The sequence below is a fragment of the Perissodus microlepis genome, chromosome 23, assembly GCF_051167445.1.
Source record: "Perissodus microlepis isolate ML-2025 ecotype Zambia chromosome 23, ASM5116744v1, whole genome shotgun sequence".
Taxonomy (NCBI): domain Eukaryota; kingdom Metazoa; phylum Chordata; class Actinopteri; order Cichliformes; family Cichlidae; genus Perissodus; species Perissodus microlepis.
The window spans coordinates 34,578,844-34,603,505 of NC_140482.1; the positions used below are offsets into that span (position 1 = coordinate 34,578,844).

The 24,662-nt window shown below is 39.8% G+C and overlaps 3 protein-coding genes across 3 annotated transcripts; 1 reads left to right on the top strand and 2 right to left on the bottom strand.

The window, feature by feature from the left end:
* Nucleotides 1–192: 192 nt before the first annotated feature.
* lrrc66 (leucine rich repeat containing 66) lies at nt 193–12,556 on the bottom strand. The gene is made up of 4 exons (XM_084921474.1): nt 11,482–12,556; nt 9,050–9,219; nt 8,503–8,836; nt 193–8,415 (listed from the first exon to the last, which is right to left on the bottom strand). Exons 1-4 carry the CDS (start codon nt 11,906–11,908, stop codon nt 584–586), a joined length of 8,763 nt encoding a protein of 2,920 aa, XP_084777600.1. The 5' UTR covers nt 11,909–12,556; the 3' UTR covers nt 193–583.
* A 73-nt stretch (nt 12,557–12,629) lies between these two features.
* Nucleotides 12,630–18,523, bottom strand: sgcb (sarcoglycan, beta (dystrophin-associated glycoprotein)). Its single transcript, XM_084921471.1, has 6 exons — nt 18,474–18,523; nt 17,248–17,457; nt 16,972–17,157; nt 16,657–16,848; nt 15,305–15,433; nt 12,630–15,221 (listed from the first exon to the last, which is right to left on the bottom strand). Exons 1-6 carry the CDS (start codon nt 18,486–18,488, stop codon nt 15,021–15,023), a joined length of 933 nt encoding a protein of 310 aa, XP_084777597.1. The 5' UTR covers nt 18,489–18,523; the 3' UTR covers nt 12,630–15,020.
* Nucleotides 18,524–19,233: 710 nt separating this feature from the next.
* Nucleotides 19,234–24,383, top strand: spata18 (spermatogenesis associated 18). Its single transcript, XM_084922589.1, has 12 exons — nt 19,234–19,654; nt 20,884–20,989; nt 21,060–21,175; nt 21,258–21,376; nt 21,490–21,585; nt 21,666–21,800; nt 21,891–22,122; nt 22,230–22,388; nt 22,481–22,656; nt 22,860–22,983; nt 23,105–23,179; nt 23,461–24,383. The coding sequence occupies exons 1-12, from the start codon at nt 19,568–19,570 to the stop codon at nt 23,515–23,517; spliced, it is 1,482 nt and encodes a 493-aa protein (XP_084778715.1). The 5' UTR covers nt 19,234–19,567; the 3' UTR covers nt 23,518–24,383.
* Nucleotides 24,384–24,662: the final 279 nt, after the last annotated feature.

Sequence of the window (24,662 nt, forward strand, 5' to 3'; positions counted from 1 at the left end):
TTAACCTTATAATGTTAAGTGTATCACATTTAATACATAGGATTTTGAGACCTCTACATCATCGGTTTTTGTACCTGTAATAGCTAAATAAATTGCACAAAAATCTGGGATGTAGCAAATATACAAATAAAAATGTATATGTGCAAATTGATATTTTTATTATTATTATTATTTGCTAAAATGTTCAATTAGAGATACAAAAAAAAATCTGTAAATTATTTCATGATTTAGTCTTTAACATCACTGAATTTAGGTTTTTATACACAAATTTGAGCCATCACACTGGACTTCCTTCAGAAGTCAGAAATTCTGTTCATGAATGCAAGTAAATAACTCATTTGGCATCTTATTTTGCAGAAATAAGTCAAACATGAAAGATAAGCATGGTGCATCGATAAAGACTGCATTTAAGTGCTCTGTGGCAGCCCTAGCCAATGAATGATTATAGCTTACGTTTCATTCCAAAGTCACACATAATATACAATTCACAATATTTTTGACATTCACAGGATAACTTAAGCTCAGAGAATCATGCCTATCATCTGGGTGGCTTTTTAAGTGTTTAGCATGAATTGACTTGTCATTAAACATGACTGATGTTTGAAGTGTTTAAATAGATTGGTGGGTATTCTGGTGTAAGCGAAGAAGCAACAGGTTCCTCTGTGTTTTGTCTCTGTTGCTGATAGGTTCTATTTCCTTCAGAGCCGTGTTTCTTATTGTCCTGTGGAGATCTCCATGAAAGCCCAACGGCCTCCTCTGGCGGTAGTGTTACAGGAATAGGAGGTGGGGCAACTTGTGGTGGTTTGATGTCATGGCTCCTGTAGCGGGGAAGATCATACAACAAATCTGTAGCTCTTCTCTCATCTGGTGAAGCAGAGGGGAGATGTAATCGTGGCAGGGGTTTGATGTCCGGCTCAGACTTGCGATAATAAACACCGGTCTCAACTTGTGGACTGTGGTCATCAGCTGTAGGAGATCCATCCCCACTGAAATCCACCGTGTCCCACATTTTTCTCTCTGATGACATGACTTTTAGGGCACTGAGGCCTTTTCTTTCCTTCCTATCAGAGAGCAAAAGAGGGCTTGGATTCTCATATGTGGTGTTGGGTGAGTTGTAAAGCCTGTGAAGAGCACCTCCGGATGCAGAAGAAGTACTATTGGCACTAATGGATGAGAATTTATGTGTTGGCTTTACATCTGATTTCCAACTGTCTTGCTTTATTTTAACGTCACTTTTGATGCTGGAGGAGTACAGCTGGGGAAGTTCTGGTTTTGCAGGTGAAGCCTGCTGTGGAGGTGTTGTATTCAGACCTGTCTTTAGTGCTGGTGTAGAGATTTTAGACAGATGATGACCAACACCAGTCCATTTTATCTCTGGTGGTATATCTGCATTTGCATTGTGTCTTTGTTCAGTCCTTCTCCTTACTTCATCCTCAAAGCTCAGACTGGATACTCTCTTTGGAGCAAGTGATGAATTTCTGTCCTTTTCACTTTCCTGTGCAACATTTACCATTTGGCTCTTGCCACTGGGGGAGAAAGAACTATCAGATAGCGATGAAGTTTTCATAATTGAACGCTTATAGATTGGAAAGTCAACATATGTCATGCCTGGAGGAGCTCTGTTTTCTGTTATCTCATCTTCACTGCTGCTGCTGCTGGAAGAGGAATCAGAGGGTTTCACATGTTTGTTTTCAGGATTCAGAGAAGAGGAGTCTGGCGGAGGTGATGAGGGATATTTGGATGGTTGAGAACTTGGTGATGTGATTTCAAGGCGCTTTCTAAATCGGGAGACACCAAGATTCATTGTGGCCCATCGTGACTGGAGCTCAGAGTTTATCTCTGGTGTTGTGCTGACGTTGTCTTTTCGATTTTCCCTCAACTCATCTGTTATAACAACATACTTTTCTAATGTAATATTGGAATCTTTCTTTGAAATGTGAGGAAGCTTAAACAATGTAGAAGTTGGAGAGCCTAAGTTGCTAGCCATTTTAACAGGCTGGTCTGTAGTCCGACCTTCACTCTCATCACTGCTGGAGGAGGACTTAGGTGAATGTGTCTTGATATCCAGACGCTTTTTGACATAGGGGATAGTGCTGAGGCCTATTTCAGGCAATCTTGAATCTGGTTTAATTGCAACTGGGCGGTTTCTTAAATCTTCCATCCCCTCCTCATCTGAGCTGCTTGATGTGTAAATAGGATCATGACGTTTGGTTTGAGATTGTTGAAACCCCGTTGAGCCCAAACTCTGCTTCTTTGTCTGGCCCCTTTTTTCATCTTCACTGTCACTACTTGAAGATGACTCAGAAGCTGATAATACCGATTTGATGTCTGCAGTATGATGAACATATTGGGTTTTTGTGTAAAGCAAATCAGTTTCTTGCCTTGGACTATATATATCTGCTTGTTCCTGTTTCTTTATGTGTTTCGTTGTTTCCTCCTCACTGTCACTGCTAGAAGATGTGTCAGATTCTTTTGATGGTGCTTTGATATCTAGGCGGCGTTTAATGTGAGGAATGTGTAGAAGATCAATGGTAGGCCACTTTGCATTTGGATCAGGACTCCTTGTTTGAGATTCTTTGAATGGGCGGGGTGGAATGCCCAACTTCCCCGGACTCTGCTGCACTTTGTGGCCTGCTTCATCATCACTTTCACTACTAGAAGATGAACTAGAGGCTGATGAAGGTTCTTTGGCATCTGAATCTTTCTTGATACTCCTGGGACGCTCAGGAGGAATGGCAGGCCTTCGAATATTATCCTCTTGATTTATTTTTTGAGATGACCTATTTGGAACAATTGGCATATATATACCTCCTTGCTCCTGTTTCTTTATGTGTTTCGTTGTTTCCTCCTCACTGTCACTGCTAGAAGATGTGTCCGAATCTACAGATGGTGCTTTGATATCTAGGCGCCGCTTAACTCGAGGAAGGTGTAGAAGATCAATGGTAGGCCACTTTGCATTTGGATCAGGACTCCTTGTTTGAGATTCTTTGAATGGGCAGGGTGGAATGCCCAACTTCCCCGGACTCTGCTGCACTTTGTGGCCTGCTTCATCATCACTTTCACTACTAGAAGATGAACTCGAGGCTGATGAAGGTTCTTTGGCATCTGAATCTTTCTTGATACTCCCGGGATGCTCAGGAGGAATGGCAGGCCTTCGAATATTATCCTCTTGATTTATTTTTTGAGATGACCTTTTTGAAACAATTGGCATATATATACCTCCTTGCTCCTGTTTCTTTATGTGTTTCGTTGTTTCCTCCTCACTGTCACTGCTAGAAGATGTGCCAGATTCTTTTGATGGTGCTTTGATATCTAGGGAGCGCTTAATGTGAGGAATGTGTAGAAGATCAATGGTAGGCCACTTTGCATTTGGATCAGGACTCCTTGTTTGAGATTCTTTGAATGGGCGGGGTGGAATGCCCAACTTTCCTGGACTCTGCTGCACTTTGTGGCCTGCTTCATCATCACTTTCACTACTAGAAGATGAACTAGAGGCTGATGAAGGTTCTTTGATATTTGAATCTTTCTTGATACTCCTGGGACGCTCAGGAGGAATGGCAGGCCTTCGAATATTATCCTCTTGATTTATTTTTTGAGATGACCTATTTGGAACAATTGGCATATATATACCTCCTTGCTCCTGTTTCTTTATGTGTTTCGTTGTTTCCTCCTCACTTTCACTGCTAGAAGTTGTGTCAGAACCTACTGCTACTGATGATGCTTTGATATCTAGGCGCCGCTTAATGTGAGGAATGTGTAGAAGATCAATGGTAGGCCACTTTGCATTTGGATCAGGACTCTTTGTTTGAGATTCTCTGAATGGGCGGGGTGGAATGCCCAACTTTCCTGGAACCTGCTGCACTTTGTGGCCTGCTTCATCATCACTTTCACTACTAGAAGATGAACTAGAGGCTGATGAAGGTTCTTTGGCATCTGAATCTTTCTTGATACTCCCGGGACGCTCAGAAGGAATGGCAGGCCTTCGAATATTATCCTCTTGATTTATTTTTTGAGATGACCTGTTTGGAACAATTGGCATATATATACCTCCTTGCTCCTGTTTCTTTATGTGTTTCGTTGTTTCCTCCTCACTGTCACTGCTAGAAGATGTGTCAGATTCTTTTGATGGTGCTTTGATATCTAGGCGGCGTTTAATGTGAGGAATGTGTAGAAGATCAATGGTAGGCCACTTTGCATTTGGATCAGGACTCCTTGTTTGAGATTCTTTGAATGGGCGGGGTGGAATGCCCAACTTCCCCGGACTCTGCTGCACTTTGTGGCCTGCTTCATCATCACTTTCACTACTAGAAGATGAACTAGAGGCTGATGAAGGTTCTTTGATATCTGAATCTTTCTTGATACTCCTGGGACGCTCAGGAGGAATGGCAGGCCTTCGAATATTATCCTCTTGATTTATTTTTTGAGATGACCTATTTGGAACAATTGGCATATATATACCTCCTTGCTCCTGTTTCTTTATGTGTTTCGTTGTTTCCTCCTCACTGTCACTGCTAGAAGATGTGTCCGAATCTACAGATGGTGCTTTGATATCTAGGCGCCGCTTAACTCGAGGAAGGTGTAGAAGATCAATGGTAGGCCACTTTGCATTTGGATCAGGACTCCTTGTTTGAGATTCTTTGAATGGGCGGGGTAGAATGCCCAACTTCCCCGGACTCTGCTGCACTTTGTGGCCTGCTTCATCATCACTTTCACTACTAGAAGATGAACTCGAGGCTGATGAAGGTTCTTTGGCATCTGAATCTTTCTTGATACTCCCGGGACGCTCAGGAGGAATGGCAGGCCTTCGAATATTATCTTCTTGATTTATTTTTTGAGATGACCTGTTTGGAACAATTGGCATATATATACCTCCTTGCTCCTGTTTCTTTATGTGTTTCGTTGTTTCCTCCTCACTGTCACTGCTAGAAGATGTGTCAGATTCTTTTGATGGTGCTTTGATATCTAGGCGGCGTTTAATGTGAGGAATGTGTAGAAGATCAATGGTAGGCCACTTTGCATTTGGATCAGGACTCCTTGTTTGAGATTCTTTGAATGGGCGGGGTGGAATGCCCAACTTCCCCGGACTCTGCTGCACTTTGTGGCCTGCTTCATCATCACTTTCACTACTAGAAGATGAACTAGAGGCTGATGAAGGTTCTTTGGCATCTGAATCTTTCTTGATACTCCCGGAACGCTCAGGAGGAATGGCAGGCCTTCGAATATTATCCTCTTGATTTATTTTTTGAGATGACCTGTTTGGAACAATTGGCATATATATACCTCCTTGCTCCTGTTTCTTTATGTGTTTTGTTGTTTCCTCCTCACTTTCACTGCTAGAAGATGTGCCAGATTCTTTTGATGGTGCTTTGATATCTAGGCGGCGCTTAATGTGAGGAATGTGTAGAAGATCAATGGTAGGCCACTTTGTATTTGGATCAGGACTCCTTGTTTGAGATTCTTTGAATGGGCGGGGTGGAATGCCCAACTTTCCTGGACTCTGCTGCACTTTGTGGCCTGCTTCATCATCACTTTCACTACTAGAAGATGAACTAGAGGCTGATGAAGGTTCTTTGATATCTGAATCTTTCTTGATACTCCTGGGACGCTCAGGAGGAATGGCAGGCCTTCGAATATTATCCTCTTGATTTATTTTTTGAGATGACCTATTTGGAACAATTGGCATATATATACCTCCTTGCTCCTGTTTCTTTATGTGTTTCGTTGTTTCCTCCTCACTTTCACTGCTAGAAGTTGTGTCAGAACCTACTGCTACTGATGATGCTTTGATATCTAGGCGCCGCTTAATGTGAGGAATGTGTAGAAGATCAATGGTAGGCCACTTTGCATTTGGATCAGGACTCTTTGTTTGAGATTCTCTGAATGGGCGGGGTGGAATGCCCAACTTTCCTGGAACCTGCTGCACTTTGTGGCCTGCTTCATCATCACTTTCACTACTAGAAGATGAACTAGAGGCTGATGAAGGTTCTTTGGCATCTGAATCTTTCTTGATACTCCCGGGACGCTCAGGAGGAATGGCAGGCCTTCGAATATTATCCTCTTGATTTATTTTTTGAGATGACCTGTTTGGAACAATTGGCATATATATACCTCCTTGCTCCTGTTTCTTTATGTGTTTCGTTGTTTCCTCCTCACTGTCACTGCTAGAAGATGTGTCAGATTCTTTTGATGGTGCTTTGATATCTAGGCGGCGTTTAATGTGAGGAATGTGTAGAAGATCAATGGTAGGCCACTTTGCATTTGGATCAGGACTCCTTGTTTGAGATTCTTTGAATGGGCGGGGTGGAATGCCCAACTTCCCCGGACTCTGCTGCACTTTGTGGCCTGCTTCGTCATCACTTTCACTACTAGAAGATGAACTAGAGGCTGATGAAGGTTCTTTGGCATCTGAATCTTTCTTGATACTCCTGGGACGCTCAGGAGGAATGGCAGGCCTTCGAATATTATCCTCTTGATTTATTTTTTGAGATGACCTATTTGGAACAATTGGCATATATATACCTCCTTGCTCCTGTTTCTTTATGTGTTTCGTTGTTTCCTCCTCACTTTCACTGCTAGAAGTTGTGTCAGAACCTACTGCTACTGATGATGCTTTGATATCTAGGCGCCGCTTAATGTGAGGAATGTGTAGAAGATCAATGGTAGGCCACTTTGCATTTGGATCGGGACTCCTTGTTTGAGATTCTTTGAATGGGCGGGGTGGAATGCCCAACTTCCCCGGACTCTGCTGCACTTTGTGGCCTGCTTCATCATCACTTGCACTACTAGAAGATGAACTAGAGGCTGATGAAGGTTCTTTGATATCTGAATCTTTCCTCATGCTTCTGGAAGATGAATTTGACTCCGGTAATGGAGCAGTGATGTGTGAATGCTCTTTGATTTGGCTTTTTCTGTCTATACTTGAGTGAACTTTGGAATCTGCTTCACTGTCACTGCTGGAAGAGGATGAATCTCTCATAGATAGTGAAGGTGCTTTGGCGTCCAGATTCTTACTCTGACTGGTATCCGAATAGACATCATGCCACTTTGTCCGCGGCTTTGGTTTAACTTTCACTGTGCTATCTTTATCAATTTCTAGCTTACCTGTGTGCTGGTCTGGCTCCTTATCACTGTCACTGGAATCGGAGGAAAACGAGTGCTCTGGTTTCACTGCAGGCTTGATTTGCTGGTCAGAGTTGGCTTTGTAAAGTGTAGACTCATCCTCACTGCTGTTTGAGCTGGAACTGGACACAGAATCCCGCTTGTGTTTTTTGGAAGGGGTTGCCACAGTAAGTTTTGACTTATTAGAAGAACCAATTATACTGCCTGACCTGGGAGATGGACTTTGAACAGAATCACTAAATTCAAATAGTTCTTCATTCTCCTCTAAATAACCAGGGTCTGTTGTGTGTGGTGACCATGGCTCAGAGGTAAATCCAGGCATTTTACTTTTGCCTTCTAGTGATCTTTGTGGCACCTCTTCTTTTGTAAGTATTGAGAAATCAGTTTTCTGTTGAAAAGGGTCCTTTGTCACCTTAGGAGCCTTGGGCATTGTGTGGTGCTCTTTGAATTCTTTTTCAGATAGTGAAGAATCAGAGCTTGAAGAAGATAGGCTTCTCTTTTCCTCTAGCTCAACAGGATCTGGGATGGGTTCAAACTCCATGTTGTGCCTATGTCCAGCAGTAGTGTGATCTCTGCCATCATTTAGTCTACCCTCTGAATTGCTCTGATGTGAGCTACTTTCATTTCCTGAATCTTCAGGAGTATGTTTAATATTCTGAGCCTCACTAACTTCACAATCAATCACTACATCATTATTGATGCTTTCCGGATTGCCACTGGCTACAGTATCATAGTACTGTACGTTGCCATCTTCTCTGTAGTCTACAGTGGTAAATGTGACTCTCCTTTCCCTGTGATGTCCTGTCCTTTCTAGTTCCTCTCCAGTGGAGAAGGCCTCATTGTCATATTGTGTTTGTTCTACAGAGACTGCGGAGTTAGTTTCACGGGACCATGTATTGATGTTCTTTTCGGTGACTCTTTTCCAAAGAGCATCAATACACGGTCTTGCAAGGACTCCAAGGATAAAGGCAATTAGAAATGTGATGAAAATAGATAGACACACAGCCAGTGCCAAGTCAGACTGAGTAACTGCTCCAGCTCCTGGACTTGTCCCATTACGTACACTCTTTGTGGGGCCTGCTTGGACTATGTATTGGCTGGTTTCAGACAAACTTCTAGGTTTTCTTCTTGCACCACCTATTTTACTGATTTGGAGGTTAAAAACAGACACAACCTGTTTTTCTTTAGACACACACACATACAGTCCCGTGTCACTCTCTGTGATGTCACTGATGCGCAGACCACCATCAGGCTGGTTCACAGACGCTTGACCATTGGGCGTCCACCACACTGAGTCTGGAAAAGATCACATTGATATGCAGTATTATCAGTTTAAATTGCTAAATATGCATTAAACATTTTTGCATCATTTTGATGTATTACCTTCTGCTGAACAGGACAGCAGTATCTCGGAACCCCTGTGGACTGTCACATCCTGATGGAGCTCTGGGATGTTACCAGTACTGAGGCAGTTCAGTTCATCATCCTGCAGCTGAAGCAGATCTCTGCCTGAGAGGGTGGATGGAGAAGCACACATGATGCTCCAGACCTGCAGGCCTCTGTTGCTGTCAAAGGCTATCCGCCGTCTTAGACTGTGCATCCTGCAGTCACACTGCCACCTGTTTCCAAGCAGCCTAACTTCTGTTCCAATGTTTTGCAGGGTGAGGTACATTAAAGGATGGATGCTGGTCAACATGTTGAAGCGCAGATCTAGGACCTTTGAGGGCAATATAATATTTATGATGAGTTTGACTGGCAAAACAAATTGCATTTTAGATATTGACATTATCAGTTAATTAGAGTAGGCATCAAGGTTTTAAGTCTAGCTTTTGAACAGATATCTGAAAAACAATCACCTGTATTTACACAAAAAGGCCCCAAAATACAAAAACAAACAACAACAACAACAACAAAAAAAAAACGGTCTTACTTTGAGCTGTGGTAAATCCTGAAACATCTGTGGATGGAGACTTGTGATGAGGTTATGTTGTAAGTGTAACTCTTTCAGTTGCTGAAGATGGCTAAGTTCTCCTAGTCGTAGAGTTGAGATCCTGTTGAAAGAGAGTTGCAGAACCTCCAAGGATTCAATACCCTCCAGCCCTGAATGACAGAAAATCAGAGTTGCATTTAGAGATTACTGGGTAGCTCCCATAGAGAGCAAGACATGTATTCTGTATTCCAGGTTTTCAGTAATAATAACAAGTTTGTCTGGCTCTTGTCCTCTCTGTCAATTTGCTTGCAGGTCTGCCATATTAACACAGCTGACATTATATAATATGAAACATAAGCCTCAATCAGTGTGGAGCTCATCAATGAAAAACAAAATCAAATTGTTTTGTTTTCCAGTGAATAGTGTTACAATATGTCTATTTATGGCCATTTTCTGCTGGCTCCTCCTTTTCAGTAGAGACAATCTCCCTGAGACTGCTGTGCTGAGGAAAAGCACTGTGGATCTGTGCTTCATTAGAGAGGCACTGAAGGTTTTGTGATCTGAATACCAAATAGAACAGGGTCTATGATTGTCAACAGAGCTCTTGCTAAGTAAATAGGCGGTCTATACATTCCATTAGAAGACTTATAGTGAATGGTTTCCTTTGAAACACTCACATGTTCAACCAAGGAGAAAGAGGAGAAACATGACAATGCCCAGGAAAAGTGGCATTGTGTGATTCACAACATTCCACAATTTCATTGTGCATGTATAATGACACTAAAGGGCTGTTCTGTTGTATTCTATTTCCACCTTTTTAGGGAAATGTCGACTAACAACTGTGACTGGTTGGAGGCTGTACAGGGGAACTACGTGCGATGGTTTATTTCTGCCTGGAGCAAAGTACTAAAGATAAAGCATATCAGTGGGGTGGTTTGTTTATATGAAAAGAACAGTAACTGACATGCATAAATCTCACAGATTTATTACACTATGGACTTTGAGGTAAACCCTCCTGAACATGGTGGCAAGGTGGACCAATCTTTCCAGTGTGACTCATGGACATTTCTCAATGACATTCCATGAGGAAATTAAAGGTGTGCCTTTAAGGAGTGTGCAACTTTACCATTATATATTATTACCTAATATTAATGATAACAATAAGTTATGGCCCAATTAACTAGTGTGAACAAATTGTCTCATAATCTGGAAGTCTGGAATGTGGAAGTCAAAACACTTTTAGATGTTTACAAGAGACTTGCATGACTAGTTCCATACTGAAGGTTAAATTTAATATGTCAGTTTTTCTACCACCTGTTTATGTTCCACCCAAGATAACAGTCAGCCATAGTCATGTAACCAACCTCAAAATGTACTGGGTGTGGTTTATGAATACTATGTAATATTGTTATATCGCTGCAATTTGCAAGACCAGTATGTTAGGATGGGTTGCTACTCATATTGGCTGAGAATTGTGCTCATATTAATGTCTAAGATTTTGTGATTGTAGTTTGTAGGATTATTAAATTCTGCAGTATGTGCAAGTTCAACAGAATTGTAAAGTACAGTAAGTATATTTACTAAAGCATTGTAATGAAGAACAGTTTTCAGGTAGTTTTACTTTTGCTTGAGTCAACCTTCTTCTCTTTATACTTAGATTTCATTACATTTTTGTGGGAAATGTTACACTTGTAGTGGATTGTTATAAACAAATGGTTGACACATTAAAGGAAAATCTTTAACCTTTGATCCTACTGTAAAACGAAGAGTGGCTTCTTACTCTGGGAGACGTATTTTGCTTACATGGTTTGATTCCCCTTACTAGGAAGGTTTTCTCAAGAGAGTGATCTCTTTCAGGATGATAATATCAACAAAAAATGTGCATTATGGACGCAAAATGACACATGAATATTAAATGGATGTTAACTAAACTAAACACCAAACAATTCTGGAGCAACAGTGTTAGAAAGCATGCGCTGCTATCATCATTTGGACACCAAATGATATGATGGATTTAAAAGTAATGATTTTTCATCCTTCCAATAGATACCTGTCGAATCAATGCTAAACACGTATATTTTTTGCCCTTACTAAGAAGCTGCTTATTACAGCAGTTTAAATATTTTCCCTTTCATGAGATGAAAGTTTGATGAAAATTCACCAGAAAACACAATTCTTCTATAGAAGATGAGTGTTGTTGAAGCACCAGGAAACATTGCACTGCATATATAATGCTAAGTGATATTGAAATCTTTTAAAACACCTGCAGATTCACCTGACAGTGAAATTACTTTTAAATGAAATTAATCACATTTTTCAGGTTTTCAGTTAGTGCTGACTGGCAGCAGTTTTTATCTGTGTGAAAATGTGTATGTTTATGTGCTTTGACAGTGTTTTATTTATTAGTTTACAACCATATAACACTGACTCACCCTCTGGGAGTTGGTGTAGCTGATTCATCTCAACAGAGAGCAGCTGCAGGGTGGGGGCCCAAGATACACATTTCCGTCTGGTCCAAGGTCTTGAGCGATATTTATCTCTAAGATGTTGACCACCGAGGTTTCTTCCAGTGTACAGGGACAAACGTGTGATACTGTTGTTTCCCAGCCACACACTCCTGAGGTTATAATGTGGCTGGTGAAATGTTACAGATTTGAGGAGGTTATGAGAAAAGTCCAGCTCCGTGACAGATTCCTGGATGTGCTGGGGCACCGAGGAAAGGCCAGCTGAGGAACAGTTCAACAGGAAAGCACTCTGACAGGTGCAGGACTGCAGACATGCAGGTGAGGAAGAGGAGCAGAGAAGCGAAGACACAAGGACTAACACAGCGGCCAAAAATGGCCCCTGCGGTGCTGCCATCACAAGCTGCCCTGAGAGTACAGATTGTCACATTGCAGTTAGAAATAAATTAAAAAGGAAGAACTATTTTTGCTTCACAGATAGGTTTAAATTAGCATTCACGGCAATAAAAATGAAGCTATTACATGAACATGAGGTCTACGTTATAGTAGGTGATGAGCCCAACCTAAACACTATGCAATCTGAATGTGTAAGTTTATTTTTTTGGAAAAGAAAGACAATCTAATGGACACACATCTAAAAGTATTTATATATTTACCCATAAAAGGTTTTTCTCTTTTTCAAAAACTTCGGGTTAGGCTCATCACCAGTGATGGGTTAAAAAAGGTTAAATATAAAAGTAAGCACACAGTAAATGAACTGAAGACTCACCTGTGCATCCACTCTTTGCCAATCTGACATGAAACCTTGTGACTCTTCACACCCGGAGAGCTCTACTTCAGCTGTCTCAAGCAAGTTCTGATCGAAGTCTGAGGTGTATTTTGCTGCGTCTAGCTTAACACGTCCCTGCCCAAAGAAGCTGCTCTGCGATTCATTCAATCATTTACACATCTGGTTAATGTCTTACTGTCACAGTCTTACTGTGATGGTGTAAGTTTATGGCAAAGACCAAACCTTCATACTTTGCATTCTATTAGACAATAAAGCGCTATAATGAGGCGCAGTACGCTTTTATGGTTTTAAATGACTGTGGGCGCATTTACTGAAACAATGATAACACTTTTCACATAGCAACACATTTCTTTATTGAAACAAACATGCCAATGAAACGTTGGACAAATTTTCGAATAAGGCTGGTCGCAATATTTATTTCTTCGGTTTTTCTTCGATCAAATAAGCTGTTCTTTCATGACAGGCATGAAGTCTGTGCTCTGAGAACAACTATTGACGTTAACATCAGTAATCGTTAACATCAGTTGACAACAGACAAGACAATCCAAAGCAAAGTCAAATATTATATATTATATTGCACAAAATTCAAACAACCCCATATAGGTTGCACCCACAGTAGCTGATGAACTAAAATTCTCAACATTTGCATTAATCTGTAGCAGAATGTAGTGCACACCGTTTTTTCAATATTGTATTCTTCTGTTGTTAAAAAAGCTTTTGCAACAAAATTAAAATATTACACATATATCTAATGATATATAGTCCCTTGTATATCCATTGGCACGTGCATGATAAACAGCCCGAGATATGCAGAAAGAAACCTATTCTGCTTTAGCATCACTGGATGGCTTAAAATGTATCATGTATAACAATTTATCATTAACTCTGTGCATTGCATTACCTGCAAGTTTTACATATATCATTACAGTCGTGTAGTGTCTTCCACATGTCAGCTAATATGACAGAAAATATCACACAGCTGCCCGGAATAATGAAACGGCAAATGGGATCTTACACAAACCCCAACCATATAGGGTTTTTATATTATTAATACTGGATGGCAAGCCAAAAAAATAAATATTGTATCTGCTCATTACTGCTAAAGGGGAGTGAAAACTATAATAATACCAATAAAGCATACATGAAACACTACATGTATAAAGGCTAATTTACACTATCTCAAAAACTGACATAGATTTAACTCTGTCTTTGCAGCTGGATTGAAGGAAGAACTATTTAAAGTTTACATTTTTTGATCTTGTTTAGCGCCATCTTGTGTCAGTACAGAACACGACATCACCGGGTTGTTGGTTGCAGCTAATAGACTTACATTAGCTTATGTTAGCTAACTAGTAACCAGTAACACAGGTGAGAATAAGGACACTACAACTAAAAAGCAGTCTAAGGGTATCACTTTTGTGCTGTCCCTGGCTGCAACAATAAATTTTATCAAAAAAAAACAAAAAACAAGGCTATATTCAGTTTCACTTTCTGTCTCTTAGGCAGTAAGTGGTTCCCTTGTTGTTTGGCTAGCTGCATTGAAACAGTAAAATCCTCCTGTTAGGCACAGTAGGTGACCAACACTCGTTTACAAAGGTTTATAAAGCACTTTATGAATGAGGACTGTGTGGAGGAGACCCTGTTTGAGTCAGGTGACAGTTGGTTCACCAGACCGACACGCTGCTGTCCGATACCGCACCGTTTCTTCAGTAGGTGAGGGTACCTAGAAGCACAATCAGCTGGCAAAACAGATGTTTGCAAGATGCAATCAGCACTATTTATGCAATAAAATAGTCTCTTTTTCTATGCACATCCAAACAGTTTACAACACAACATACATAAAAACATACATAAATTTTATTGCATAAATTTGATCGCATGTTGTGGCCTTTAACTGATTGCGCTGCTAGGTACATCTGGCCAGATGAGGAAAAAATCTGAGTTTCTAACACCAGCTTGTTGGTCTGGTAAAACAACCTGTTACTTGACTCAAACAAGCTCTCCTCCACACAGTGCTCATTTAGAAAGTGCTTTACGAACCCAAACATTACAGATAACAGGTGGATTTTCCTGTTTCAATGCAGCTAGCCAATTAACGAAGAACCAATTACTGCTTTAGAGACAAAAAGTGAAATTGAACAGCATTTCCTTGGTTTTTTAACATAAAATTCATCATTGCAGCCAGGGGCAATGAAAAAGTGATCCCATTTGATCCCTGCTTTTTTTGGTTTTAGTGTCTTTATTATCACCTGAGTTACTGGTTCTGTGATTAGTTAGCTAACAAACTAATGAAATGCCCTGGTGATGTCATGTTCTGTACTGGCACCAGATGGCGCTAAACATTTTCAAAAAATGTAAACTTGAAACATTTATTTCTTAAATCCAGCTTCCCAGAGAGAGTTAAATCTAGTTTTTGAGAGTAGGGCTCCATAGTGTACATTAACTTTTGTACGTGTAGTGTTTCATGTCCTACTATATAGAAGTAACATAGACTGATATCATCTCAAGTTGGCAAATCTGCAGAAAAATAAAATACTACAGTTTTTATCTTTGGCCAAGTGGCAAACATAATAAGAAACACAGAATTTGACACAGATATTATGCCCAAGCCATTATGAATGTCCTGTATATTAGAGCTCCACACTATCAAAAATAAATTTGAAAGTGGTTTATCTGAATTCAGTGTGGACTGATTGAGATGCAATAGCAGATTCCAGTCCTAGTGAGCCTTCTTACATGGGTTATCTAAAGTCTGGCAGCCCATGTTGGTAAATTTCACCCGCACACGGAACAGAGTTCCATCTTCACACATGCAGAGCTTGTACCTCTCCTGACCTTCATTGAAATACAGATCTCCTGCAGAGTTAGGAAAACGCGTGGCATTGAACATGACCGATCCATTGAGCACGATGCTGTTCTCCTGCGAAGACAATTCATCATTACTCATCGATCTTCTGGCCCTTTACTCGATCGGCTTTATTGTAGGAAAAATTCCATACTCACAGCCCTGAGCTCAATGTTTCCACCCATTTTGAACTCGATTGTCCGACCCATGATGTTGACCCCTTCGTTACCACGAATGATGGCAGAGTCTCCTTTAATGTTCAGGTCAGATGCTGCATTACTGGTGATCTAAAAGTTGCAGAGAGAATATGAAGTTTAGAATATAATGTTATGAGCAGCAACACAAGACTGTTAACAAAAAAGTTAAAAAATTAAATCAAATAAAAACGATACTGTGAAAGACATTTTTAACGAATATTTTTTCCTCCACTTATTAAATAAGATGCAGCATGTCTGCAAATATCTCTTAAGGCTACTGTATGGCCACTAAGCAGTTTATTAGACAGTATAATGTGAAAATAAATAGCACACTATGTGCACACTCTGTGCTGGGCCTTTTCCAGCTAGCCTGGATGAGGAGGGAACCCCCCGCTCAGCGCAGCCACATATGCCTGAGGTGTGACCTGGGCAGTTAGCCAGAGAAATTTGCTTCCTCTGTGATGCTGGCAACTTTTCTATTTTTGGCTTGTGGCAATACAATTGTGTTCATTGTGGTCAACTGACAGTTTCTTGTAGATCTAGTGGCATTTTTATCAGAAGTTTAATCATTTACAAAAGTGTACACAAAAGTTTATTGTTACTAAATTTAACAAATATGCATCTTTTGACATCTTCAAGTTAAAAATTCATAGAAAATGAAGAAATATAAATTAAATCTTTTTTGCATGTTATTCTAGAAGTTTAGAAAGTTTAGGAAAAAAGTAAAAAATACATTTTTCTAACTTTAGCTGTGTTTTTGGAACCTGCGTCACAAATATGTCGCAAACATATTTGTTTGTGATTATTTATTCTGAATCTTTTGAAAGGCACCACTACTTGGAATTCAGCTCTGTTACGAATCTTCTTGAAACTTTGTTTAGCAGCTTTGCACACCTGTTTTTTCTGTCAGGTTCTCTCAGCCTCTGATAAACTGGAGTCATGGTGAACTGTAAACTTTATATCCCTCCATAGACTTTCTAGATTTTCAGATTTAAATATATTTCTTTAGAATAGTCCAGTTTTGTTTAAACATTCACATGATGTGGCGTCTATGAATGTTTGGATCTGAAGTAGATTTGTGAAAACAACTTTCACTGGGTTAAAAGATGAATTCATAACTGAGCCTTTCTTCTGTTTACACTGATGAAGTTCAGCATCTTCATGGGGACTTTTCCATGTTCTGTAAATATGCTGTTTTGCTTTACCTTTATGGATTATTAGCTAATGTTTGGTACAGGTTATAAAACACTGACAGGACTAATGAAATACTTTGTTATTGCACCCATCAGTGAGTTACTGGAAACCGTACACACCCTTTCTGTGGAAGCTTTTTTAACGCTGAGGACTTTGACTCCTTTGGGCAAATGAAACTCGTGGTTTTCAAAGTCAGTGCTGAAGAATGTGGTCTGGGTCCGAGGGTCTGTGAAGGATATGCCGACATCACTGACGATTGAGGTCTTGTCCTTTTCTACGCTCAGCTTTGTAGTGCCTTGCTGGAAGACTACCTGTAGCAACACACGTGAAATAAAAGAGGAGAGTTTTTAATGTGTGCACATTATGGGCTTTTCTTGTCTTTTTATTGATACTCAGCTTTTACTAAACTCTGTAACACACTCTGTATTGCTCACCGGGTTGTTGTTACCAACAATGACCAGATCCTGGTCTTTACGGCCTCCTACTGTGCTCTTGTGCAGCGGGTGGACAATACCCATGTCTGCTTTCTGTTTGAAGCGCAGCAGGCCACTCTCATGGAACTCCATACTGTCGCAGCCATTCGGACCGATGCGGATCACTGTCCATATAACCAATGTGATCTGTGAGGCGACAGCATGCACAAAATATACAGATCACACACTAAAAAAAAGCAACACACAGACAAATACACTGATGTTTTAGGTACTCACAATTAAATTAATTAAGGCGAGGAGGAAGAGGATGATGATGATGCACACAGCCATGTTTCCTTTGCGTCCTCTTAGCCCTGTCTTATGAAGACGCTCTTCCTCTATGGGTACATAGCCTGCTTTGAAATTACTGTTGTGCTCCTTGTTGATAGTACGGCGTTCTATGGCTTTTTCTCGCATGGACTTCTTCACTGGCCCATTGGAGCTTTCCTAGAAGCCAGAAAACAAACTCTGAGGTCTAATGCTTACAGTCTTAATAACAAGTAATAACAGATAATAAAACCTGTAATCTATGGTGTAACTGTCCCACATTTACCACGTAACTCTACTGAATTACTTGAAGTACCTACTGTTTCTAAACATAGCCACTTAAAATGTAGTTATAGCAAGAAATGGTAGTAACAATTAGAGAAACTAATTATACTGTAAGAACTTATAAATAAGAAGACCTATGAGTACCTATGAGTATTTTAATGGAGAAAGAAATGAAAGCTACATGCATGCATTTTTAAATTAATTAACACTTTCATGTTGTTTTAATGGAAAGTAGAGACAACCTTTCCTCTTTTTACAATGTAATTACACAGTTGTTAGGGTGTATTTGAGAGTATCCACTCATAGGCCTAATTTTATAGCTTTAGAGCACATATTGATTATTGAGATTGGTTTACCCAGAATCTCACGTTTACGCACCAACTGTTGTATTTTCTCGACTTTCTTTTCTTTTTGAATCGCCTCTACTTTCTTTTTAGGTTTAAACTAAAGTTTTTAGTTCCTCCCTGTTTTCAATGTCCTCTCTGCATCTGTTAAATACCCGCGACAGCCTGTCGCTGTCCATAACTAAAAATAAACTGTACTCATTTTGGCAGCAAAATGGAAATAACCTGCTCTCCGCTGTATCAATATTACACAGCTATAGTTTTATTCTCTTCATAGTGTTGTAATAAATTCGCTGTCAAACAGCAGGTCTAGTAAAAGAATAAGATTTTTATTTATTTCCATATGACGCTTTCGCTACCCATAGCAGAGGCCACTAATGTTTTCTGTTACACTGATATTCCGATAGAGCCAAGACAAAAGCCCAGTACGCTTTTTTTTTTTTTTTTAAATTAATCCAGTTTATATTGTGTATTATTTAGAAACATATATATAAGTGTTCCGTTAACTAAATGCAAAAAAGGCGGAGAAAAACGCAAGAATAACAAGAAATACAGAACATAACGGACCTGTTCAGACGCCATGTTGACCCTCCCTCTTCTGCTCGCTGAGAGTTCGGAGCAAACCACTTTTCACAGATAAAGGGGATGACAGTACTCCATAATGATTATGTTTTTAGTTGTTGACTGAATGGTAGTTGAATATGACTTGACTATAGAAACCAAATACATACACAATAAATATAAAAAACAGATAAATAAAAAAATCTATCATTTTTTTTTTTGATGACATTGAAAAATGGCATATTCCAAACTCAGCCAGCCAATGACAGAAAGATCCTAAAATAGAAGAAACGGTCCATTCATATTTTCCACAGGTGAACTGTCAGCAGCGGCCACGATTCTTAAATAATAATAATAATAATAATAATAATAATAATAATAATAATAGATAGATAGATAGATAGATAGATAGATAGATAGATAGATAGATAGATAGATAGATAGATAGATAGATAGTAATGACATTACTATTAATTATATATATTTCATAGCTGTACATAGCATAGTGATCATTTTTTATCACAAAAAATTGTGATACAATTGTGATCATACACTCAAAAAGTCATATTTAGGATAACGTATTTAAAGGCATTAATTGAAATGATTGCTAATTTTAATCTGGATTACAATACATGAGTACAACACACATAAGTATTCCAGTTATTATTTTAGATACTACAATGAACTGCACATTTAATTTAGTATGTCATTTTATCGTATAATCGGATTTGACCCAACACCGCCACTCAAGCAGCACCTGACCCCAAGGGGGGTTAGTTAACTCCCTCGGCATTGGTTTCGTTTAACAGGATGTCATTACGATCGTATTTACATCTGGGGGGAGACCACAGTCTGCAGAGGCCTGACTGAGACGGGAGTCATTTATTTAAACCCTGCGTTGATTCGTTGCTCCCGTCGTCTCCTCACTCGGTTGCCACAACTGAAGGCGGCGCTTGGCATTCGTGTCGCAGGTGCAGAAAGCTGCCGGTCCAGGAATTTTTACTACACTCCTCGTTAAGACGTACCCCCCTCCGCCTGCTGCTACTGCTGCAGGCCTCCTCCTGGGGATTTTTAAAACCTCCCGAGGATTGTGGATCGACATGGCTGACACTTTAAGGAGATTGACCAACACATCTTCATTCAGCGTCTTACAGGACAAGCTTGAGAGTTGGCACAAGGACTACCATGTAAGTTCATCAATAAGTCATGATTGACCTAAATCTGACCACACAACTTCATCCGTGTTAGCCAGTCCTATTTCCATGATCACTATCCACTGAATTGGTATATTTGCATACAGTTTAACCTTTTAGCCAAAGGGTTTCAGATATATTATGAGCATCCTCGTCTTCAGAACATGACAAATAGGTTTGTCTGCTCTCGTCCATTACTGATTTTTATTCGTTAAACCTGTGATTTTCATTTGTTTTGTTCCACTTTATTATTATAATCATGAATGAAACTGTTACAGGCAGGTTTGGAAACGCTTTAAATCATTTTAAAAAATACAGCAAAGGAATGCATTTGTTTAGATTTGATTTCCCAGTGGAGTTTGGTTGGTATGGACGCCGGTTGCCATGGGTACTTTTAGACAGCTCCAAAGATATTTGCCTCAGGTTGAGATGGTTCACTTCCTCTTTCTTCCTGTAGAGGCAATAACTTCAAACGCAGGCATCAAATGCCTTCGAGTGTTTACAGCTAATACGAAATAAAGCTAATAAGAAACTAATAAGTAAAAATGAGTAATAAGTAAGTAATAAAGAAATAACCATCATAATATATATAATATAACAATATAGTACTATATCGATTAATTGATTATATATATTGAATTTTTTTTAAAGAAAATCTAGGAGACGTACCCTAACAGACCTAACAAACCTCCTAAACTAAATATTGTTTAAATAAATTTAATATAATAAATAGGTACACGGCATAAAACAATGGAGTTTTTTTGCTGAGCTACTTTTCGCTTAGCTAAATTGTCAATAAATCTTTCCTGTAACCTTCTGTCAGGAAAAGTGAAGCTAAAGAAATGAAATTATGGGAGAACAGGGCAATACCTTCGACTATATAAACGTGGACCATAACATTCATAACATTCACAGGGAAATGCTATTTTTCAATTGTCTTAAAACCCTAGTTTTGTGTCAGAGTCTGCAAACTTTTTAAGCAGTTTTTATCAAATGCAATTTTCCCACCTACAGTTCTAAAACATATATGTTAGTTTAATCTGTGATTCTAAATAGGCTTTAAGTGAATCGTTGTCTGTTTCTTTGTACTAGACAGCGTGTACTCTACCTCTGGCACTGTGACAGCTGGGGAAGGCTCCATGTGACCATGATGGATAAGTAGTTAAGATAATGGAAAAATAAATTTGTTTCCTTTTTTTTTTTTTTTTTTTTAACCCTCCAAGGTGATTTCTTGTGACCAGAATCTGAACAGATGTTGTGAGCTGATTGAAATCACCGCCAAAATCCAGGGCCAACTGTTTGCCATCCTCAACCTTACAGCTGCAGAAGGTACAAGCTTCATCAGTTTATTTATGTTTATTTTATTGAGCACAGGTTCTAGCATTTTGTCACTAATCAGGTGGACACTATGCCGGAGTGGACACTCTGAAAACACGACTACTACCATGGCTCGGATCCTGTTTCTCAATGGCGAGGCCCTCAGTCAGTGATGACACCAGTCTACAGCTCATCCAGGTGACTCCATCTATCAGTAAACCAGAAAATATATCAGAGTGTTCATATATATGACATATATATCATCATTTTTAAATGTTAGGATTCAGCAGAGAAGGACAGAAAGATCAGGGAGCTCTCTGCCTCCCATGAGAATGACTTGCAGAAGCTGGAGACTCAGCTGTGCTCCGCTCGGCTACAGCTGGAGTCGGTCAGAGGAGAGTGAGTCTAAGTTATAGATAAAAAAAACTGTCAGACCTTCTTACCTCAGCTTCAATGGCTCATATTTAACTACACTTTGGTCAGTAAACACAGGTACTGATCTGTTTAAACAGGCTGCTTGATGCTCAGAAGGAACTGGATGAGACAAACAGCAAGTCTACAACCACCTTTCTGGCCACTGAAGATGAAATATTACAACTGAAAGCTGAGTAGGTGATGTAGATGATTTACTTGTTTTAATATGCACGTATGAGTTTTTCTGTTAACGTGAAGTGTGTCTGTGCTCCAGTTTGAGATCCGCACATGAGCAGGTGGACATTTATAAGAGAAAGCTGGAAGCTCTCGATGACTATGAGCGGCAGATTCGCCTGTTGAGAGACGAAGTGTCTTACCTGAGCACAGAGAAAGCCATGCTGCAAGCGAGGTACACACACACACAAACATTACACGCTCACACACTGACACCGTTCAGCGTCTTAAATAATTAATATGTTAGTTTTTTTCTGTCTCTCAGGTTGGTGAGGAGTCGTTCTCCGAGCCCTTTGTCCAGGCACAGCCGCTCTTCCAGCCCCGGAAGGAGTGAGTCACCCACCCGAGCCCAGCTCACTAACTCCTCCCGCCACGCCCGCCTTGTGTCGCGCTTCAATGACCTATATGCTGTGGAGCGTCTGGATGCCCAGGCCCTGCTTCGCCGCTACATTTCTGACTTGGAGATGGTCCAGAGAATAATCTTTATTGCAGTTGTGGTATGGCTGCAGCTATTTTAGAGATGTGTGTACACAGAGCTGATCATTTGATCTGCTGTCTGCTGCGATTCATGGAAATATATGTATTGCCTGCTTTCCTGTTATAGGAATCCTTCAAGACAGCAAAACTGGCTTACCGTCAGTTCAGGCTACGAGTCAGAAAGACACTGTCCACATCTCACTTTGGGCCGGAAAGTCTAGAAGATGCAGCTGTGGACTACATCGTCAGAAACCTGGACCTTTATGATGTTCAGACCAGCGTCAATGTAGGATGATGCGTCTCATGTGTGCTGTGCAACACTCATGAACAAAATGCTGTAGTTCTGAGGGAAAACATGATCGTCTTTCATCTCTGCAGGATGTCATCAGTGCTATGAATGTGAACCCTCGGATCTCCTTCCCGCCAGAGGTGGACTTTGTCCTCATCAGTTCGTTGATCAGAGAGGCATGCAGAGTGGCCTTCGCCATGCAGACACTGGACCCTCCACTGGACTTGGGCTTTGCCACTGATGGAGAACTATACAATGACATCAAGTCAGTCCTGTTTTTGTACACCCAGCAGTCATTTGTTCATTTTTTAAAGGGAAAGTTTTAAGTAACATGGTTTCCATGCTGCAAACAGGCTACAGAACATCACTCCTTGAACTTCAGCCTGTCACTGAAAGCCTCTACCAGTAGATGTCACCCACAACACATAGATGCACACTTCCAACTCTCCCCTGTCTCTTTCCCTTAAGGTATCGGCGCAGCTACGACTCTGAGTTCACTGCTCCTCTGGTGATGTACCATGTGTGGCCAGCCTTAATGGAAGGAAACACTGTAATAGTGAAGGGCGAGGCTGTGACTAGAAGCGGTGCTCTGGTATTGGTTTTTTAATGTTTAAAAATATCACAATTACTGGATGTTATTTAACAGGCTACGTGAGGACACGAAGATGCATACAAAGCTCGTGTGCATACTGGTGGTTTTTCTGTTTTTGCAGTGGAGCCGAAGCCGCAGCAGAAGCAGTAGTACCAGCCCTGTGCGCTCTCGCTCTCTCAGCCCAACTCGCAGCCTTGTAAGTCACTATAATATTAAATAGTCCAACCACACAGAAAGAAAAGCACAACTTGGGAGTTTTGGTCACACAGGGGATAATTTTCTTTTCCTGGGTATAACATCGCTCAGCTACTCATGAAATTATGATTCCTTTCACTTTTTGTACCTAACAACGTGCATGCATACCCATCGCTCTAAGGGTATGTATTTCAGAATCACATTTTAAAATGTAATTTGGTTTGTTTAAGCTTTAACTTACTCAAAAACTGTAAGTATAATCATCATCATTGTCTTTTTTAGGCATTTAACAGCAGAAGAAGCCTGTCTCCTGGACGTCTCAGAGCTAGCCACCTGTGACATTTGGCCACATGTGCAGAAAGTCAAATGCATGGTCACACTTATGCTTCTACCAAATAAAGCAATGAAACTGTTCATAACCTTACCAACCAAAGGCTGTGTGCATTGTTGGAAGGAAGCTTTACAGGACATAAGATGATATAGATTAAGCAAAATTAACCCTGTAGATAACTGAACAGTTGTTCTACTATATTTACTCTATTCATTTTTGACTAACGGTATTGTAGTGATGCTTGGGAACTTAAAGGAAAGGCATATTTCAGGAACAAAAAAGACCTGCACACTAGCACTTTATTGGTGCTAAAATTAGGACCCATACTCAACACTATCAGTCAACATTTCAGTGGCAGATTGTATTACTGTGCTAGTGATTGGTGCTAATTTAACATCCTCCAGTACTTGAGTTACAGATTTTTGGTCAGTGTTTTTAGTGTTTGTTGGATGCTGTGTTGTTATTCTTATTTTATTTTTTTATTCTTTTAATATTTTTCGTTATTTTTGGTGCTGTTGTTCTATGTACATATGTAATACCAGATCAGACTTTCAGATAAGATGGTGATGAGATTTTTCCACTAAAAACGTAGAGTTGTTCACGTCGTCACTGTAAAAAACAGAAGGGTCAGTGGTAGTTTTTTGGGGGAAAAATATCCGGGTGCATTCAGTGTGACAGTGCGTGTCTTCTTATTTCAAATGGATTAAAGAAGAATTAAAACATATTGATTTTACAGTGATTTGGTTTGCAATGTGAGTATCCTTTAATGGTGCCTTATATGATTGTTTTTTGTATTAAATGGCTGATGTGTAGTTTACTGCAACTCCAAACTATTTTCTGATTTGTAATGTATCATTTTATATTGATTAAAGACTTTTTTCTGTAGCCTTAGTTCAGTGTAGCAATTAATTTCCTACAGACATAAAAAAAAAAAAAACATTTATCAATTTCATCAATATAGCATCAGAATCAGAATCAGCATACTTTATTAATCCCTAAAGAAATTAATTGGGTTACATTTGCTCCATTACAGTAACAGTAACAGAAAAAGACTAGACTATTTAACAATACAATATGTTACAGATTTAAGAAATAGCACAATATATACAAATCACTCAATAATAAATATCAAGAATATTGACAGCAACATTAC

Coding starts and splice junctions, on each gene's coding strand:
- lrrc66 (XM_084921474.1), bottom strand. CDS start 11,908: ATGGCAGCACCGCAGGGGCCATTTTTGGCCGCTGTGTTAGTCCTTGTG. Junction 9,220..11,481: donor GCTACACCAACTCCCAGAGG/GTGAGTCAGTGT, acceptor TCTGTCATTCAG/GGCTGGAGGGTATTGAATCC. Junction 8,837..9,049: donor AGGATTTACCACAGCTCAAA/GTAAGACCGTTT, acceptor TTGCCCTCAAAG/GTCCTAGATCTGCGCTTCAA.
- sgcb (XM_084921471.1), bottom strand. Junction 15,434..16,656: donor AAAAAGCTTCCACAGAAAGG/GTGTGTACGGTT, acceptor TGCAACTTTTAG/ATCACCAGTAATGCAGCATC. Junction 15,222..15,304: donor GAAACATTGAGCTCAGGGCT/GTGAGTATGGAA, acceptor TTGTCTTCGCAG/GAGAACAGCATCGTGCTCAA.
- spata18 (XM_084922589.1), top strand. CDS start 19,568: ATGGCTGACACTTTAAGGAGATTGACCAACACATCTTCATTCAGCGTC. Junction 19,655..20,883: donor GTTGGCACAAGGACTACCAT/GTAAGTTCATCA, acceptor TAACCCTCCAAG/GTGATTTCTTGTGACCAGAA. Junction 23,180..23,460: donor TCAGCCCAACTCGCAGCCTT/GTAAGTCACTAT, acceptor TGTCTTTTTTAG/GCATTTAACAGCAGAAGAAG.